The sequence below is a fragment of the Anoplolepis gracilipes genome, chromosome 4 (assembly GCF_047496725.1).
Source record: "Anoplolepis gracilipes chromosome 4, ASM4749672v1, whole genome shotgun sequence".
Classification (NCBI taxonomy): Eukaryota; Metazoa; Arthropoda; class Insecta; order Hymenoptera; family Formicidae; genus Anoplolepis; species Anoplolepis gracilipes.
Genome location: NC_132973.1, coordinates 13,880,233 through 13,897,433, shown reverse-complemented (window position 1 = coordinate 13,897,433; position 17,201 = coordinate 13,880,233). Strand labels below are relative to the sequence as shown.

The following is a 17,201-nucleotide window of genomic DNA, read 5'->3' as shown; positions in this document are numbered from 1 at the left end:
TTATTCACTTGTTCTTAATCATGTAACATACGATTCTTGATATAGAATACTACACATGATTTTTTAATTAAATTCGTTATTATTATAAAATACACACACAATCGACATTTAAACTTTAATTGATCGAAAACTAGTAATCATAATTCAATTTATGGTTGTCACTACAGAAAAGTATCCACGTGCAATTTTGCGTATTTTCAGATCTACGATTCGTTATGTTATAGGAATGTACTATATGTGATCCGTTTAGTATTATCCGTTTTACACATTTTATCCGTTTTACATTTCAGTAATTCCATTCGCGAAATGAAATTCCTTTAGAGCAACACGCATACCGATTTATCAGCCAATTGCATATCATGTGATCCACGTAATCCGATCGTGATATCAAATCACGAATTATCTTTGCATTAACAATATACAATGTGAACGTCTATTTAACAAAATAATTGATAAATTAACAAGAAAGATATGAATTATTTTTGTAAAAATGTTGATTTCCATTTCTTTCGAAATAACATAAATTTTCGCACAGATATGAGAATTGAAGTGTCCGGAATCTAAAATTTTTCTTCTTCCCACGATTCTTTTGATGATACGACGTTTTTGATGATACGTATCCGCAAAAATGAGAATCTACATATCCCATTGAAAGTTTTGCGAGATATATGCGCGAGAGTGGTAGGATATTTGACGGCGGACAGAAGGGGGGAGGGATCGCGTATACGATGACGATCCGCTGTTAGAATGAGAGGTGGATAAACCTATCCTTCTCTTTCCGACTTCTCCTTCTCCGACTTCTCAACTCCCGTAATGACTAACAATCCCTCCGTGCGGGTTGCTGGAACAATGGAAACAATACAGTGATATGAGAAAGCCGGTTTGCATTGTCGGACAAACCACAGACAGATTCCTCATTTTCCCCTCTTTATATCCATTTCGATCCGTGTATATCTACCATCTCTCTCTCTCTCTCTCTCTCTCTCTCTCTCTCTCTCTCTCTCTCTGTTCTTCCCTCTCGACGCGTTTTGTACCATCGTAACAGCTATGTTCCAACCCGTGGAAATCAGTCTTAATTTTTCCGTCCTTTTCTTTCGTCACCCCAGTCGGAGGAAAGAATCGCGCACATTGCTGAATGAACCGTTGATTCCGGTGCGAAAACTGCTCCGTTCGACGGTTCTTTCGCCCTTTGTACGCGCACCGACTCCACTAAGGGTTTACCTTCTCCTTCCCTCTCCTTTGGCAATTAGTCAGCGACGCTGGCTATTTCACCCACGTCGTCATTATTTGCGCTGACTTTTCGAAATCTCGAAGGATAGGATTGAAAGCTTCGGAAGTGATTCAAGGGGTACTTTTTGCATTATTCATCGAAAACATAAAAGTTTGTGTATGAATTGCTAAAATGTGTGTGTATGTGTATATGAGATGATTTACTTAAAAAATACATTTAATATATTAATATATTTAATAAATTACTTAATAAGACTTAATAAAAATTTGTAGGTTTGAAAGAAATATATAAGAAATAATTTTATGAATAACATAAAAATAATTTTGTCAAATTGTTATTATAATTATGTAATTTTTTCAAAGTTTACATTTTTATGTTAAACTTTGCTTGAATAATCATCTACATGAAAGCCTTAGTAGCCGTCATATAAAAATATAATATTAAAGATAATCTTCTACTACTGTGAGGTATTTGAAAAGAATGTAAGTTTTACATACTTTAAAACTTTAAAATTTTTAATATCTACGTAAAATTTTATAAGCATTTTATAAGTAGCATAAAAATAATTTTATATAAATTTTCTCAGTTTTACATTTTACCTCAAACTTTGCTCAAAATTATGACCATCTGCATAAAAATATAACATTAGACATGGTTCTTTGTGATACGTGAGGCATTATTACATTTGAAAAAATTTTAGTTTTTCATCTAATGACAACAGTGTTGTTTACGAAGGGATACTCGGGGTAGTCCGGATGAAACGTGAATAAAAGCGAGCACTTAGAGAAGGAGTAGATTTCCGAAGAATGTTGACACAAAACATTATACGGTTGGTCGCCGCTTTCGCCCTCGTCCACGTCCCATCTCTTTAACGACTGTCGGCTAAGAAGCACAAGTGCGCACGTCTTCTCGGGGGAGTAGAGGAGAGGATACGAGGTACGCTCGTGATGATGTTGAGGGTTGACGGGGTGTCACGGTAGTGGTCTATTTGGCGTGTATTGCCTACGATAGCCGGTGTAGCTATCTCTCTTCCCTCTCTCCATACTCGGCTCGGTCTCGCTGAGTGCATCCAAAGAGGGTGTACAGTCGAGTACGTGTCAGAGTAGATGCAACTCTTAGCCACGCATTCGCTCATCCTCTTGCTCGCCATCCATTGTTTAGCTATTTCGATGAGCATTCGAGCGTATTGGAAGAAGCGCGTAATTAGTCAATTTTTTGCGATTTATTTTTTTATAAATATATCAGAGAGAAAAAGAGAAAGAGAGATATGCGAATATGAATTCTCTTATCCTGAGAACAAATGGTCAGATGTAAATAGATATAAAAAGATTTGATAACATATATCTAATTTTACATAATCGTACGTAATAATATTGGCGTAATATGTTATAATTTTATATAATTATAAATATCTTTATATAATCATATTCGGGTATATTTAATTACATATTAAAATAAATCTAGCCAAATATGATTATACAAAGATAAAATCATATCACGCCAAATTTCGAATATTATTATATATAGACAGATCATACCGCGTCAAATTTTTGATTTAATTATATACATATATGGATAAATCATATTATAAATGATCATGCCAAATATTAATTACATGTGTGATTATATATAATGACATAAGTCCATTTTTCCGGGATGATATTTTTAAATGTCAAAACAATAGGTATATGAAAGATGTATATTCACGTAGTTATAAAAATAACAACTCATTTATCGACATTTAGATCCAAATTCATAATTTTTTAATATGACGCTTATTACGTTTGTTATTCGATCTGAAATAAAACGGATAACAAAGATATATCTGGAATCGTATTTCTGATATATACATATACTAATCCGGGTAGATTCGGTAACGATCGAATCGCAAGACGGCTGATGTACGTCGGACAGCGGTAGAATTATAACACGAACCCTCTTGGAACTCTCGGAAGATGAAGAGTTAACTTTTTATGCGAGGCACCTTCCTTCCTTCCGCGGGGAAATGATTACGGAGAGCCCAGGGCTCAAATGTAGGTCACAAGATATATCCAATCGCAGGTCTGCAGCGCGCACTGGCTATTCGGGCGATGCGATGGTGGAGTGCACGCGACGTTAAGATTCGAAACTTCGCTGGCTTTGGAGAAAGAAAGACAGTGAGAAAATGAGGAAAAGGAAGAGAGAGAGAAAGAGAAGAATAGGGAAGGGTGAGAGGATGAAGAGAAGCGGAGAGAGTAGGAAGTAAATCTTTGCCAGGTACTACAGCTTTTATAGGAGAGAGAGTCCACGATTTTCTTTTTCGAGAAAACGATAACTTTTCGGATTCGAACGTGCTTCGTCCGAGAGACGACGTCACGAGGGTCGGGAATCCTCCCTGATTACCAAGGAACGTTGCTTTAGCTTATGGAAGATAAGTAATCAAGATTTAAGCTCGCCCGGATAGTGTAAGGAAGGGAATTGCCAACGTAAGCGCTCATTGGAGATTCGGCCAAAATAACTCTCGACGTCCGTCTTTCAGCTACATCCGGCTACTGAGAGCACCTTGGCTTCGAGCCTGCATCGTGCAGATAAAAGCACGCAAAAGTTTTACTAAGCCACAAACAACTCTCTCTCTCTCCTCTCTCTCCTCTCTCTCTCTCTCTCTCTCTCTCTCTCTCTTTCTCTATTTTATCTACTTTTTCTCTTGTAAATTTATAAGTCATACACAAAATAGTATTATAATTGTTATATTTTATACTAATATAATTTATAAGTGTAACTATAATATCTTATAAGACAAATTTTAAGGTACTTTATTAAGTCGAAACTTTCGATACTTATCATTTAGCAGCATTATGAAAGAACACTGATTACACTGCTACTTTGATTTTTTTCTTATGATATACATAGATGAAGAAAATTGAGCGCAATATTATAGACAAAGTAAAAAGTAATCTCGTGAGAAAATTGTGCAAAAATTGTGTGTACAGAAAAATTCGATTTTGTGATACGTATGAAAATTGTTTTTAAATAGCTTTATTTATTCATATTAACTAATATTATAGTATTTTCATTTTATTTTACGAGTTTTGTATTTTGCAGAAATATTTTCTTAATGTGACAAGAAGAAATTTTTTATCGCCACGTTATTTGTCAAATATAAAATAAAAATTAAAGTATTTATTTTATTTTTGTGAGAAAAATATTAAGATACTAATACAACTAGTTAATCATACAGATGTCTTATTTCTATGTTAGCAAGTCTAAAGATGTCCGTAAACTATCTTACTTTTTCATTTACATATCATCAGCTCTTTGGAAGTACACCTTTGGACTTAAAATTACAAAGTAATTCGTCAAACATATTCCAAGATTGCTAAAAGCTTGCAATCTTTTGACGAACAGCGATCGTGATCTCGGAAAAACATGCGGAAACACGCCGCGAACGCGTGTGTCATTCGTTGCACGTTCTCTGCCCTACTCGAGGATAGTCTGTACTCGGTTGGGCTAGCTTCCAGATGAGCAATGCTGGACGGAATGCGGAATACATCGGAAGCGGTCCGGCATTCCTACTTAAATCAACATAACTCGGGTGATGAATGGTTAACAGGCTTCGACGGAGAGGGAAAAGAGGGGCCGAGGGGAGGAGGAGAGGGTGGATGGTGGCAATGCGCTCCATTTATGGAAGCTATTACGGCCGAATTTCAGCGTTAAATGTATGATTTATGGTCAGGCGTATTATCTTCGTTCATGTCCGTCGACGATACAGTGCACGTCCCACCGCATCCAACATCTCTCTCTCTCTCTCTTTCTCGCTGCTGACCTTTCCCCCCCTTCCCCGAGAAAATTACTTTGCATTCGGTCGGCGGGGAACGAAAAATCCACAGCCGAGTGTCCATTCGCTGACACCGCTGCCGTGATTAATGCGTTTCTGATTGTTATTCGTAATACTCTAGAATTTATGGCGCGTTTAGAATTACAAAACAGACCGCGCACGCGCGCGTGATTGCACGCTAGAGATGCTTCTCGCCGGGAATAAGGATTGGCGAATTTTCCGGAATCGCGAGAAAAACGTGGCGTTGTCGTAAATGGAGATATTTTAAAACGTATTTAAAATTGTATAGCGCCGCGGTGACGCGGAACGAATGGATGAATAGGGTAAGGCGAGCGGCAGAAATCCGCGAGATATGGAGGAGGAAGAGCGGGGTTGGAGGGTGTAATCTTTTAATTGAATATAGCTAAGCAGCTTTTCCTTTTTCTCTTTGGGCCTCCGTTAATATATACCGTCTTTCTCTGTCTCTGCAGCAGGTTCCTCCGACGCCTCCTACGAAACGCAGGGGCCCGGCTTCGTAACGGAGCCGCCGTCCAGGGTGGAGTTCACCAACGTGAGCGGCGGCCGGGTGGATTGTACAGTGCGCGGAAATCCGTTGCCGACCGTCGACTGGCTGGCAGCGGACGGCAGCAGTATAACGAGCATCCTCGGCATCAGGCATGTCTTGGGTAACGGTACGATACATTTTCCCGCCTTCGAGGCGGAGGCCTTCCGGCAGGATGTCCACTGGGCCATTTACAAGTGCTCGGCTGTCAACAGCGTCGGCGCGGTCGTCAGCAGAGACGTCACTGTCAGAGCAGGTACGTGCCGAGCAAGCGAAACTTCTCGCGCTCGTTATCTTTATCGTACCGCCGTATGCTTCCTCGTATTATTCTCGTTATACTCTCCGACATCATCGTTGTCGTATCCTCTACACGTAGATGGACCACTTCGTCGTGTCGTAGATGGGCGTGTCTGTCCGCGGACTCACGTTCACGATCGCTGCTCTAGGCGATGGTCGCGAGATGTAATTTCCTTCCCGTGCACGTTTACGTATCGTATCGGACCGACCGTAGTCGACGAGTTAAATAACGGGCTCTCGCCGTCGCCGTCGCTGTCGCCGTCGTCGTCGTCGCGCGACGGGATCTGCAGCGATAATGAAATGGCTAAGTGGTTGGAGATCGCAGTTTCTAGTATTGCAGTTAAAATATAGAAAAGATTTTTTTCGGAGAATAGTCCTCTTTGGATTATTTAAATGTTAAATTTTATATCTTACTAATATAAATTAATATATTTGTATTGATAATTCTAAGTCTAATAATATATTGTAATTCTCGTAATTATTATAAAAGAATATATTATAAATAATTTTTGTTATTTTAGCAGAAAATCATACTAAATCGATAAATAGAACGAGGTTTCTTTCTTTTAGTCTTATTTAAAAATTTATTTGAAAGTTTGACATATATAACTTTGGATTTCGAATCTAAATATTAGCTCTCGAATACCACGCTGGGTTATTTTTAGTTTATTAAAATTTTTAGGATTTTTAGAATTCCGTTTTTTTAATATTTCGAGTACTAAATAATGTAATAAATATTTTAAGTTTTTAGCGATGTGTTATTTTTCTTTAATGTCTGGCGTATTGAAAAAAATTATTAAAAAAAAAACTTAAAAATCGATACATTAAATTCCGAAATTTAAGCAAAAAAACTCTGAATTACGCTAGCCCCATGTGTAGCGTTTAGCGTGTATGATGTGCTTGAGTATTAAATATTACATATATTGGAATATCGCATGTTTTTAAATAAATTATCGTGGTTCATAATTTAAATGACAAGATTTTCTATTCACAAGCTAAATTTGATTTTATCAAATAAGCGATGTAACTGTAAGATTTTTAAGACATATTTTCCATAGTTTTATTTTCTATGTATGCGCATACAAAAGAGAGTTTATATTTAAAAATCTCCACAATATTTATTCACTTTGCAACGAGAATATACGTTTTACAAGCATAATCTGTATTGGGCGACCAATGGCACTTAGTCACTGAAATCGCGTTAGCGAAAGAAGATCCGTCTACGGATTTCTTTTGCTCGACGACGCGATACCTTCCGAAACTACGGGCGTCTACAGGAGTATCGAGGTAGAAGACAGCAAGAGAGAAAGGAGAGACGGATAAAATGGAGTAAAAGGAGGCCGCGAGGCGCCTTAAAAATAGAGCTTCCGCCGGGTCAACGAACCGGAAGATATCTTATCGACCTAATACGCCCGTAAATCATCGTCGCGTGAACGCAGCCCATACCTTTTCAGATTCATGCCTGGTGCCTTCGCCACGTCAGCTCCTAGTCTCCGCCTCAGCCATTTTCTTTTTGCTCATCTCCTTCACGGTTTCATCCTACTCTCTCCCTCTTCTGCTACCCCGACTTCAGCGACTCCTTCTTCCGTCTTCGAGAAAAATCTTTCGGGCGCGCGCGCTCCATTCGCGGAAACAAAATGGATATGATTGCGCAATCGCTCGAACATGTGGCTGGCTACCGCCGGAAATGTCGTCCTTTTCCTTTTTTCACCCTTTCAGCGATTGCTGTGCGTAATCGCGATGCTTTGTCAAAAACTGAAAAAGGTATACCGGGGTGTACCGGGGTTACTTTGTCTCGGTAAAGACAGGTTGGCATCACGGTAAAAGAAAGCTTCTAGCAATTGAATGTAAGACAATAATTCATAAAATCTATTTCAATTTCTTTTACGAGAAACTCCTAGTTTATTGATTATTTTATTTAAAGGATATAATGGTTAGGCGACCAAACTAGCAGAATTAAGCTTATATTCATTTATTCGGTGTTAAACAAGCTTCTCATTACAGCGACAACGTTTCGACCTTTGGTTTAGGTCCTTATTAAGTCTTTTCAGATGATGAGCAGTAATTGTTAGATAGTTGTCTATTACACATCACAAGCACACGTTAAAAAGCAGACTGCTTTTGTGTAATAGACAACTATGTAACAATTACTGCTCATCATCTGAAAAGACTGCTTTTTGACGTGTGCTTGTGATGTGTAATAGACAACTATGTAACAATTACTGCTCATCATCTGAAAAGACTTGATAAGGACCTAAACCAAAATTAAATTATTTCATCGCTGGCGATATCATTCACTTTTTATTTTATTTAAAGGCTAGAAAATTGTATGTCTCGTATTCGCTTTGCTTGATAAAATGTATCTGATTCGACCTAAATATCTACATTCACAGCAGATGACTTTCATCATTTGTATTTGTCCACCAAATTATGATAAAGTCGTTGGTCGTTTCTTGACGTTTGTTTTTTTGTTTCACATTGATCGTTGCAAATGATACGAAGATAAACGATATAAAAGATGGTGAGAGATGTGACAGGAAATAAGCATCGCCAGAGTATCGTTTGCAAGAATGTTCAAGCACAGGCTCGTCTCTCGGGACGATGTATTATTTTATGATATGCTCTCGGTATATATATGTACGTATCTACGTATATGTATATATATATATATATATGTACTGAGGAGTCGAACAACGAACGCGAATAACGTCCCGCGGCCGTTCGCGTTTTCTGTTTGCTCGTATTCAACATTGGTACGTATGTTAGTGAACATTCGGCCGAACAATTTTCGCTCGTTATTTATTTCGGAAGACAAGCAAACGCGTGAAGAACACGAATCCATGAAAATTCACAGTCGTTGTTCTTTGTTCGTTGTACGTGCCAGCCTGGAAGTAACGTTGCGACATTACCTCGCGTACTGTATACACATATATATATATACAGTGTGTCACCTTGTACTGTGAGAAAATGAGGAAGTTTAACGACCGCACGCGGGACTCTTTTATAAAAAGTACAGGAACCGAGTCTTGCTCACTTTTACGATGTGGTCACATTTTTCCTGTGCCGTATCTCAATTTAGCAGCTTATCCTTTAAAGATAATTCGCCGACATGTATACCGACATATTATACTCTTCTCATACATTTCTTACAAGCTCAAATATATATATATATATATATATATATTCTAATTAGCTAATTTTACTGAGTCTCGACTAAAAATTTAAAGTATTCTTTAGAAATATTAGTTTTAATGATCTTGTTATATACCGTATAATTTTCATTATATATTCCGCTTGAGATTATTCCAGTCTTTTTTGAAAGCATAAACACATATACAATATATATGTTATATCTAACAATATTGTCCGCGCTTTCAACCTCAAAACCTTTTACGCTACTTTACGTCAGTCGTAGATACGTCGTTGGATAATTACGTTGCCACGAGAGAGGTTCTTTAGTAGTTTTGTATAAAATCCGACTTGTTGAAAAAGCATTTTCGGACGAGCTACTCATTTCTAGCGGATGATTTTCTGAGAGGATAGATGTGTGCCCTGATGGAGAGCTAGTCGACGCGTTGCTTTTACGCGGGGCATCTTCCTTTCTATCTCTAGCTCTTTGATTCCCACCGCTCTTTCTCTCTTTTTCCATTCCTCCCCGCTATCTCTTCTCTCTGCTCGTTTCATGGTTTGTAAATATTACCTGCCACGAGATGTCTGCCGAGTTTATGTTCGGCTTGGTTGCCGCGTAACCGAGAGAGAGAGAGAGAGAGAGAGAGAAAGAGAGCCGAGCGAGCGATACGCGAAGAGAAACCAGAAAAGGGAGACGGCAAACGAGGGAGCCGGTAACGAGAAAGAGAGAGAATGGTAGTGTTCGCGGGGGTTGGACGGGCGAGAGAAGGTGGATGGAGTACGGGCAAACTCACTGAGTTTTTACCCCATTCTGAAGTCTGAGTGCCTCGCTCCGCTGACTCTCGAAACGGGTTGCGGAGGCAGAGCCCCGCAACGCACCACCACACCACAGCGATTCCCTGGGCTGCTGCTTTTCTATCCCCTTTCTCTCTCCCTCCCTTTTTCTCTCCCTCCCTTTCTCGCTTCCTATCTTTCTTTTTCTTTCCTGTTCTCTTCTAGATTCCTGCCTGGCTGCCTTCCACGTTCTTTACAACCTTATTCCATCCCCCTCTTAGACATGCCCTTACCAACCTTTCAGCCGAGCCCATCAACTTACGTGGGCTGCCAGGGCAGGGGCGGATCTCGCGACATGAGATTTTGGATAAGACGCCGCCTTTTGGGATTTTCTACTTTGACCGTATTGTGTTACCGCGTTTCATCAAGCTTCGTCAGCCCTTTCGTTAACACGTATAACATCAGCGTCGCGTAGAGACGATGGTGATTAGATGCAAAGGATGACGAGATGTTTTCAAAAGCAAGCTCATGTTATTTCTTCACAAATTAAAGCTACTTTTCTATTAACTTTTTTTTGTAAACATTTTTTTCTTTTCAGATATTAAAACTTTACATTCTTTTTAAAGCGCATGATGCACGCGCATGTGGAATCGTTTGCTCGTAACGCAAGATATACTTCGTTGTAATACGGTATGAAAAAAATATACAGTTTTTTTCTGCGATTTACTTGGTATAATGAGTCTGTATAATTTAATCGTGATCGTTTTCCTTTCCTAATTTAGCTTGAAATTTTTTTACTCATTGTGTGCTCCTTTTGTTTCGTTATTTTGCAGAGAATTATTATTAAATTTTTAGTAAATTAATGGAAGCTATTTGTACCTCATTTCATTAACTGATCATATAAATTCAACATTAACATTCAACATGCGAGTAACGCGCAGTGAATGTAACGCGTGTTTACTGATATTACTAAACTGTGTTACTAAACAGATCATTAAGTATATAGAGATGGGGATATAAAATTACGCATGTCCGAGCATACATTATGCTCGTGTTTATGAAAGCTCTTCAATTAGAAGTGGTATCAAATGTAGGTTCAAAGCAAACAACATGATACGTCGCGTTGTATGGTTTCATTTCTTATCGATATAGAGACATACATCAAAGCGAGTTGTAACATTCTGTAGCGCAGCTATAACGTTGTTAGTCCACTCATTCACGTTACGTTCTTACGATTCCGAAAACCATTGGTGAATGGATACAACGAGTAGAATCGTGTTATGTTGCAGTGGTAAACCAACGTTACGATCCGGAAGTGCAGAGTCCCAGCAGCTTCCTCGCCAACAATGTACTTATGCGCTGCAACGTGCCCAGTTTTGTTCGCGATCACGTCACGGTCACGTCTTGGCTCCAAGAACCAGTTTTCAATATTTATCCTTCTACAATGGGCGGTAAGTAATGAAAAATACATATTTATAGACACGTTAATAGACATTTTTCTCGAGTAAATATATAATTACATATTAAATAAATTAAAGTTATTAGATTAAATTTATATATGTATACAGATTGAGCTAGTTATATGCTATCATGTTCTTTTCATCAAGACAAACAAAAAGGTTCTTATAAAACATTCTTGAAACGCTCCATTAAAAAGTTAATTTCAAGTTAAGATTAAAAGGAGTATATATATATATATATATATAAAATAGATATAATTACTTTAAAATTAAACAGAAACCTTTACGTGTACAAATATTGGGTACGTTATCGTGAATTAATTACACAATTTCATTATTGGAAAATAGGAGTTATATTACATGACGTCATTTACGTGGGTGCTCATATAAACATGTAATTTTCTTCCAATCAATTTAGATTTCGATGATGATAGAAACGTAATTCAACCTAACTCGATGCGCGCGTGTTGTTATAGATGGCAAATATCATATGCTGCCGAGCGGCGAGTTGATGATAATCAATATTACGCGAAGCGACGCGCAGATGACTTATCGATGCAGGACGCATCATCGGCTAACTCAGGAAACCGTCGTCAGCAGCAATGTAGGGCGGCTGCAACTGACTGGTGAGTACATCATAGATTTTTCTTCCCATGTACAAGATACTCAATCTCCGTTGTGTTGTTTTTGAAGGAAGCTTTCTTCGATCAATTTGTAACCACAGTTTTTTTTCCTCAGAGATAAAATATATTAATATTAATATTTGAAATTTTGTACGCGATTATAATCGAAAATTAATTAAATGCAGATTTACCTCAAATATAAAATTAAAATTTTGTTACAAGTCTATTCGAATTTAATGAAAGAATATGATTTTGTTTGATTTATTATTTTCAATTAGTTTCTCCCCTAAAGCTGAGTTCATCAAAAACTCTTTATCTTCTATCATTAATTACTCAAACACAATAGATGCAAATTTAAGATTAACAGATTTTATTAAGCTTTATTTGTGATATTAAATAGAATATAGTTTTGTTATTCATTACTTTTAATTAATTTTGCCCCTTAAAGCCTAGCTTTGTCAGGAATCTTTTATTTTTCATTACTAATTATTCTAGACAATAGAAGCCTCGAATATGTTTCTCGTTGAAAAATTGATTGCAAATTTGTCGATGAAATTATTATGAAAATACAATGCGTTAAAAGTTTGGATATTCGTTATTCGTATCACAATATTTTCATGCACGATCTCATTATTTTTTATATAACATTATTATTCGTTATATAACCCATCTTGATTCGAAATTAGTTAGTTGACGTCAGAAAAGGGAATCGGTATTCTATTAATCAAATAGAATAAAAGGTAATCAGACAGAAAAGGGGATCGGTATTCTATTTGATTGTTTTCAACGTATTTTAAACACAAAGACGAGTTTGTTCCGACAATTATTAAATTTTTCAAAAAACGTAAATAGAGAAGAGAGTTCGAATGCAGGATATCCGTTGTGCTTGTCGAACGTAAATTCCGGTTCCGCCTCGAGCTGAACGTATATCGGACGTATGGTAGAGTTTAATTAAATGTTTACTTTACCTGCACCCAATTCGATCGATACCGCAGCAATTATACTTCCCATTTTTTTCATTTGAAGCGAAAGCAACCAAAGATGAAAAGAGAAAATTTGTCCCCGGAAACGAGAACACTCAATATACACCCGCATCAGTGAAATTTGTAATAAAAACATTTACAAAGTTTATGCAAATTGACGATCGCGTTTATATTTATTGTATTTATTTCTCTTACAAAAAATATTGATAATTTTAGTCATTTATCGCGTTTTTGGCATTTAATTAATTAACATCTGATTAAACGAGACCGTTAAGAATCAAGGCATCATGAAACAGAGTGGAATTAATTTCAGAAGGCATCTCCCTCGTTGTTTTTTTTACGTTCACGTAATTTATTCCCCTATCGCGTCCAGCACATTAACTTGGATCTTGCCTCGTGATAGCGAGGGCCCGCAAAGAAGGAAGGAAGGAAGGAAGGAAGATAAAAACAGCGCGTTTAACTGCCGGCGCGAAACTGTCCGATCGACTTCTTCGACAGTGGTCGATGTTTAATTAGATAACGGCTAAGGAAGTGATGATGGTATAGCGTTGTGTAAATTACAAGGGGGTTGGATAAACGCGCGAAAAGAAGAATGGAAGAACGGGGGAAGTTCTCCCAAGTGATCTGACAGTAATGGCCTTTCTCTTCTCTTAGGATATCATATCGCGTTCGAAATTAAGTGGAACTTTAATTGTATATAACCGCACGCGAGAACACCAAAGCCAAGCCGTGGCGCTTTCCTTTCTTATTATTACAGTCTTGTTAATAGAGTCGTATTGCAAGAGAGATGAGAGCCCTAATGATCGATTTAGTAACGTTAAACATTTCGGTATATCGTTATAAATATATCGTTCAACTGTTATTATTTAATGTATGTGATTAAAATTGAAACGCGTAATATACATATATATAGCATGCAAAAAGTAAATATAGTTTATAATGAAATATTGATCGTGCTCTTTTAATACAGTATCCTCATTGTGAAATCTTCTCATCGACTTTCTTCTTTCTCTTTTTTACCCTTCTCCCTATGGACAAAATGTTCTAAATTTTCAAAACTCCGAGAGGGAGAGTTTGAAAACTTTCATACTAGGAAAATCTCTCGTGATATCGCGAATTTCGGGAGACGTGCGACTTATTTAAAGTTTCTTGTAGATTCGAGCGAACACAGGTAGCCATCGTGATTTCATACATATTGCTAGTTATGTTATTTTCCATAGATATACTTTTGAAATAAAATTCTCTATATTGGATTGGTAAATCATTTCGTAATAAATGTATATGTGTATATATACAAAGTAATATCAATTAATTAATATTCTCATAGTAAATTTTGGTGAGCTTCATAATATTCGATATTAAATAAACTCGTACTGTTCAAAGGGGCTCCCAGTTGGAAATTACCTCAACAATATGACGCGATTTAACTAAGTACGATGTTTGGAACCCATAACTGGCACACTGTTGTAGCATATTCCTAATCACACAAATATTTCCAACGAACGTCAATTAATTATCGCCGTTATTCGCTCGTAGGTTAATTACCTCGTGTATCATTTGACGGTTTGCCGAATAAACGATATTCGCTGAAAGCCTGGCGGCGATACACACAAATAGAATAAATATTTGTCTAAAGCGACTCGCACGAACAAGCACGAACAGTAGAAGTGAGAATGGTTGAACGGAAAAAGTTTCAAGTTTAACCAATTTCATATTTCCGATAGCTGAGATTTCTTCGATTTTCTATAATAAAGCCAATAATTTAAATTGCAATAATAATCATTACGTCACATTAATCATCTTGTCAATAAAATGTAATGTAATAATAAAACAATTCTTATACTACAACGTATGATTGATAACAATATTGACACTTGAACGTATTTTATAATACGAATCGCGACGTTATTCTTGAGGTATTTTTACAGAGAGGAAGAGGGGAGAGAGAGAGAGAAAGATCGGCATTTGTGTGCCGCCGCATAATCAGGCAAGAAAAACCGATCCGACGTGCCCGAGCAAGAATATCTCGGCGGACGTTGAAAAATTCACGGGTTTCAATTTTCCAGAAACGTACGCGTTCGCTCGTGCACTCGTAATAAAGCTGTTACACGGGCCCCGCCCATTGCCTCCTGCCACGTAGGACGCCCTCCACTCGTAAGATAGAAATTTATGCTAAGCGCACTTAGGTAGTTAATAATTTAATAATAAAGTTTGAGGGGGGAGAAAATTTGATCGTTTGCATATTTCGGCTCGCGCGCCCTTCTCTCCCCATTTTCCTCCCGTTCCTCTCCCCCCACGGCTGGTGTATCGTATTAAATTAACCAAAACCTCGATGTGCAGTAGTTTTACGGAGTAACGAGGAAACTTTTCGGCACATTATCCTCGTATAAATCCCAGTAGGTGGGCCTGCTGAATTTAGAACCGGCGTAAAGTTTATATTTATTGTACTCATATGCGGAAAGATATCATATCGCGCGTAATATCGAGAGCACGATCACGTAAAACAATTTCGGTGGTGGTGTACGATTCGCGGTGTTATATGAACGCCGTGGAGTGGACGTTACGTTATGCCTGTTTGATTTATTGCGGATTTCGATGCTTGAATTTTATTGGCGTACGCTCTTGTAGAGAGATCATCAAATTTCAAATTTCAGAAATTCGAAAATTTCGAAATGCCATAATCGCAATGGCACGGTAGAATTTATATTTATTTCTACTTATTTCTCTGTTTTAGAGATCTCTGCATTACGTAATATTCATAGCAAATTATTTGAATCGTTAAATTTTTCCTTTGTGAATTCTTTCTGTTGAGAATTTAGAAGTGAACGTACAGTATTTATACCGAAAGATAATACGTATAATATTAATTAATTAACACTGACGCACACAGATATTGTATTAACGTTTGCTATTAAATTTAATCATATCGTGAAATCAAGCGACACCGTACACAGCTATGTGTGACGTACACGTGAACGTATCTCACGTAAACGATAAATATTTTTGTCATGACGTGCGAGAGGGGTATGTATAAGCTCGCTCAGCGAGTATTCGTCCCGCTGTAATCCAGCGCATTAATTCCCCGTTAAATGTAACAGCACGTATGCGTCGCTGTCCACACATCATTTGATCGCGAAATAACACACGTGCCGAAGAGGAGGGCACTTGAGTATCTATGGACGAATCAATAAACCACGCTGCATTTCTACCGCAGGTATGCGCCCGGCAGATTGAGTGGCACGATTTTAACAGTGCAACGTGAAAATAAAAATACTTACATTTGTAATTGAACAAATGGAATAACCGTGCGGGACGCGCGTGATGCGTGTCGCTTTTGATACGTAATTAACGGCACATCTTCATCCTTGCTGACAAACGCGCGCGTAACCCGTCCCGGATATAGACCTGTTTAATTATAAATTCATCCCGCGCGTGAGAAAATTTGAATTTTCGAGCGACGGTAAAATTAACCGTGCGAAAGTATGTTGGGCGCAAATTAGGAACGTCCGACGATTTATGTAACGGTTGCAGTTCGGGCGGCGTGCTAGCGAAGAATATTATAACTGCATCCCCATACAAACTCAATTAACGTGAATACACAATTTACTCTTTATTTTGTTAAGTTACGTTATTATCCGATTCCGAGATGTGTATTTTTTACGCGTTTTTTTTTTTTTTTTTTTTTTTTTGCAAATAGCGAGATGTTTATAGGCGCGCGTGTACATGTACATTTCTTTCGAAAATTTCATTTTAATATTTTTAGTACATTAAGTTTGGGAATAAATAATATCGCGAAATTTTGCTAATGCAAACAGAGTAGTGCCTTTTCGCTTAGAAGGTTGTCGGACGTTGCCGTTCGAGCGGAGCATAATTTCGCCGACAGTTTTGATAGCGCGTGACGTAATTTCAAATTCTCGTCAAAGCGCGCGGAGATATATCGTCGTTATCTACCGTGGTTCCGCTTCATAGTGCGCCCCGTGTCGTAAGACGTGGCGTTATCTGCGACCATAACTCCCCATTAAACGTCGTGCGCTGGAAATGCGTGCGCATAGAGTCCTGTTGTTTTTTTTTTTTTTTTTTTTTTTTTTCCCTTCTTCCGTCCATGTTCTCCGATCTCCCGCCATCCGGCTTAGGGGTCTCGCGCTTTTCTTTTCTCTCGTAGACAGTAACGATTTATGAACATATTTTCCTCGTATCATGTAGCGGGGACTAACCCGGAATCGATTCCCGAACGAGCGGTAGAAGCCGAGCAACGTTCCGCGATTTAATCTCCGATTTTACGTTATAATTGAATTTACGCGTTTTCCGTGGTGTTTCTATTTTGCAGAAATTCGAGGCTCCATGCCACC

At 37.9% G+C, this 17,201-nt stretch overlaps 1 protein-coding gene across 7 annotated transcripts in view; it reads left to right on the top strand.

The window, feature by feature from the left end:
- Positions 1–17,201, top strand: part of LOC140665005 (cell adhesion molecule Dscam2) — a 120,633-nt gene that overhangs the window by 60,089 nt on the left and 43,343 nt on the right. For all 7 annotated transcript variants that reach the window (XM_072890643.1, XM_072890642.1, XM_072890639.1 and 4 more), the window contains 4 exons: positions 5,516–5,842; positions 11,076–11,237; positions 11,723–11,872; positions 17,180–17,201. The exon at positions 17,180–17,201 is cut by the window's right edge and continues 96 nt beyond it. In XM_072890643.1, the coding sequence (XP_072746744.1) occupies positions 5,516–5,842; positions 11,076–11,237; positions 11,723–11,872; positions 17,180–17,201 (661 nt within the window). The remainder of the gene's footprint in view (positions 1–5,515; positions 5,843–11,075; positions 11,238–11,722; positions 11,873–17,179) is intronic.